At 31.3% G+C, this 2,141-nt stretch overlaps 1 protein-coding gene across 3 annotated transcripts in view; it reads right to left on the bottom strand.

Moving 5' to 3' along the window:
• LOC116852496 (protein TANC2) overlaps positions 1 to 2,141 on the bottom strand; it is a 160,954-nt gene that overhangs the window by 141,905 nt on the left and 16,908 nt on the right. For all 3 annotated transcript variants that reach the window (XM_032832940.1, XM_032832941.1, XM_032832945.1), the window contains exon 2: positions 1,593 to 1,744. In XM_032832940.1, the coding sequence (XP_032688831.1) occupies positions 1,593 to 1,689 (97 nt within the window). In that variant the 5' untranslated portion in view covers positions 1,690 to 1,744. The remainder of the gene's footprint in view (positions 1 to 1,592; positions 1,745 to 2,141) is intronic.

The raw sequence follows: 2,141 nt of genomic DNA, 5'->3' as shown, positions 1-2,141 counted from the left end.
TGTGTTCCATCAGGACAACGCCAGGCCATACACATCGATGGTGACTCGCCAGATGCTCTGGGAGCTTGGTTGGGAGGTTCTTATGCATCCACCTTATAGTCCGGACCTGGCACCAAGTGATTACCACCTGTTCCTGTCTATGGCGAATGATTTTGCTGGTGAAAAATTCGTCTCAAGAGAAGCTTGTGAAAATCGACTGTCCCAGTTTTTTGCCAATAGGGACAAGGGTTTCTATGAGAGAGGCATAATGAAATTACTTTCAAAATGGCAACAAATTATCGAACAAAACGGTGCATATTTGACCTATTATAAATCGGATCATTCTAACTATGCTAAATAAAGCCTTCAATTTCATGCAAAAATAATGGATTTCTTTTTACTACACCTTATATGTAATAAGGTCATCAAAGATAAGTCCCCTAAATAGGATTTTTATTATATCTTATGCTGAAAAATATCAGAATATTAAATAATATTAAATATCTCGGAAATTATTAACTTTTTGATGATCTTCAATCTTTTCAGTATTTTTATAAATAAAATGACCTAATGAATGTTTAAAAAAGCTATTCCATACAACACGAAAACTTATAGCTATGTTGCAGTAACGTTGAAATGTTACATATTATAATACAACGTTACAGAGATATTAATTACCCTGTTTATTACCCTTTATTATGTCCAATAATAGACTTCTTTTAATTGCATGAAAAGTGAGATATTTTGAATATTTTGTTCTTATTATAAATTATATTTCATTTAATTTATATTAACTTTTTATATCGATTTCCATTTTCATGTTATAGATGTGATATTATTTAGCAGAAGTATTGCAAATAAATTTATACCTGAGAAAGAAATTTTGAGTGCCTTAGAGAAAATATTGTCGAATACTCGAGACTAGGATAATGCAAAAAAAAAACAATATAAAAATATCACTACTGCAATGTCATCTATTTCTTGTCAAAAACTATATGAAATTTCTATCAAAATAATATCGATATCATATCGAAATGCATTATAACGGTATTATGCAAAATTTCGATGATACCTATATTGAATGTTCAATAACAAAAGTTTTGTAATATCAATATTTATACAAATCAATTTCTTTCGGCTTGCTGTGCTAAAAATATTAATATGAAAATAATATTTTTGATAGCGGTTTCAATCCCCAGTTTCAAACCGTTCTAAAATCAAAGTATCGAGTAACTAAGTCTCAAAGTTACACAAACTTCTTGTACACTCGCAACTAGGTAGGTTGGCCTCTATTTTTTATATGATCTTCTTCAGTTTCAGAACATATTCATCTTGTTAATGCAAATTCGAATTCATCCATACTAAAACAAATTCATTAGATGATACGTTCTGATACTCTCACAAAAATAGCGGACCATCTATCTGGCCGTCAGTACAAAAAAGTTTGTATAACTTTGAGAGTTAGTTACTCGATTTGATTTCAGTTGGGACGTTAAACAAGAATTTGTTTTCAAATAATAACTATATTGTAAAAACTTACGAAATAGTGATCATCTGATACATGTTACAGGATATGATAATTTTTTGTGATATTTGCAACAAATAAGACTTACCATTGTTATAGATTTCCGCGTTGACCAACGTCTCCTCATCATCGGTGTCAGGTCCAAGGGACACTGGCGTATATACGATCGAATCTCTCGATCTCATGCTTTCTCACGTCAATTGTACGATTTTCTCGTTTTACAATGCATTCGACGACAACCTGGAACATAACATGCAATTACGAATTATACACTGAATTTTATCAAATTTGTTTCGAAATTCTGATATTTCACGTATTTACGAGGAAAATGTTTGGTTAAATTAAAGTGACAATGAACGAAACAAATATGTTTTAGTTGAAAGATACAGAAATGTTATTTTTACAAACTAAATTTAGTTCTCAGAACCAGAAATTCTACTTCTTTCAATCTAAAACGCGTTCGATTCATTCATTGCCACCTTAACTCAATTAAACTTTTTTTCGTATACTGTTATTTTTTTTTTAGTTTTAGTCTTAATTGAAAAATTCTTTCCTCTCTCTCTGTTACTCTTATTTCTTTTCCCCCATCTTTCCCCCTTTCTCTCTCTCTCTCTCCCTCTCCCTCTCCCTCCCCCCC

The sequence above is a fragment of the Odontomachus brunneus genome, unplaced genomic scaffold (assembly GCF_010583005.1).
Source record: "Odontomachus brunneus isolate Ranch 3 - 2012 unplaced genomic scaffold, Obru_v1 Obru_scaffold_230, whole genome shotgun sequence".
In the NCBI taxonomy this organism is placed as follows: Eukaryota; Metazoa; Arthropoda; class Insecta; order Hymenoptera; family Formicidae; genus Odontomachus; species Odontomachus brunneus.
This window is presented reverse-complemented; position numbering and strand designations above follow the sequence as displayed.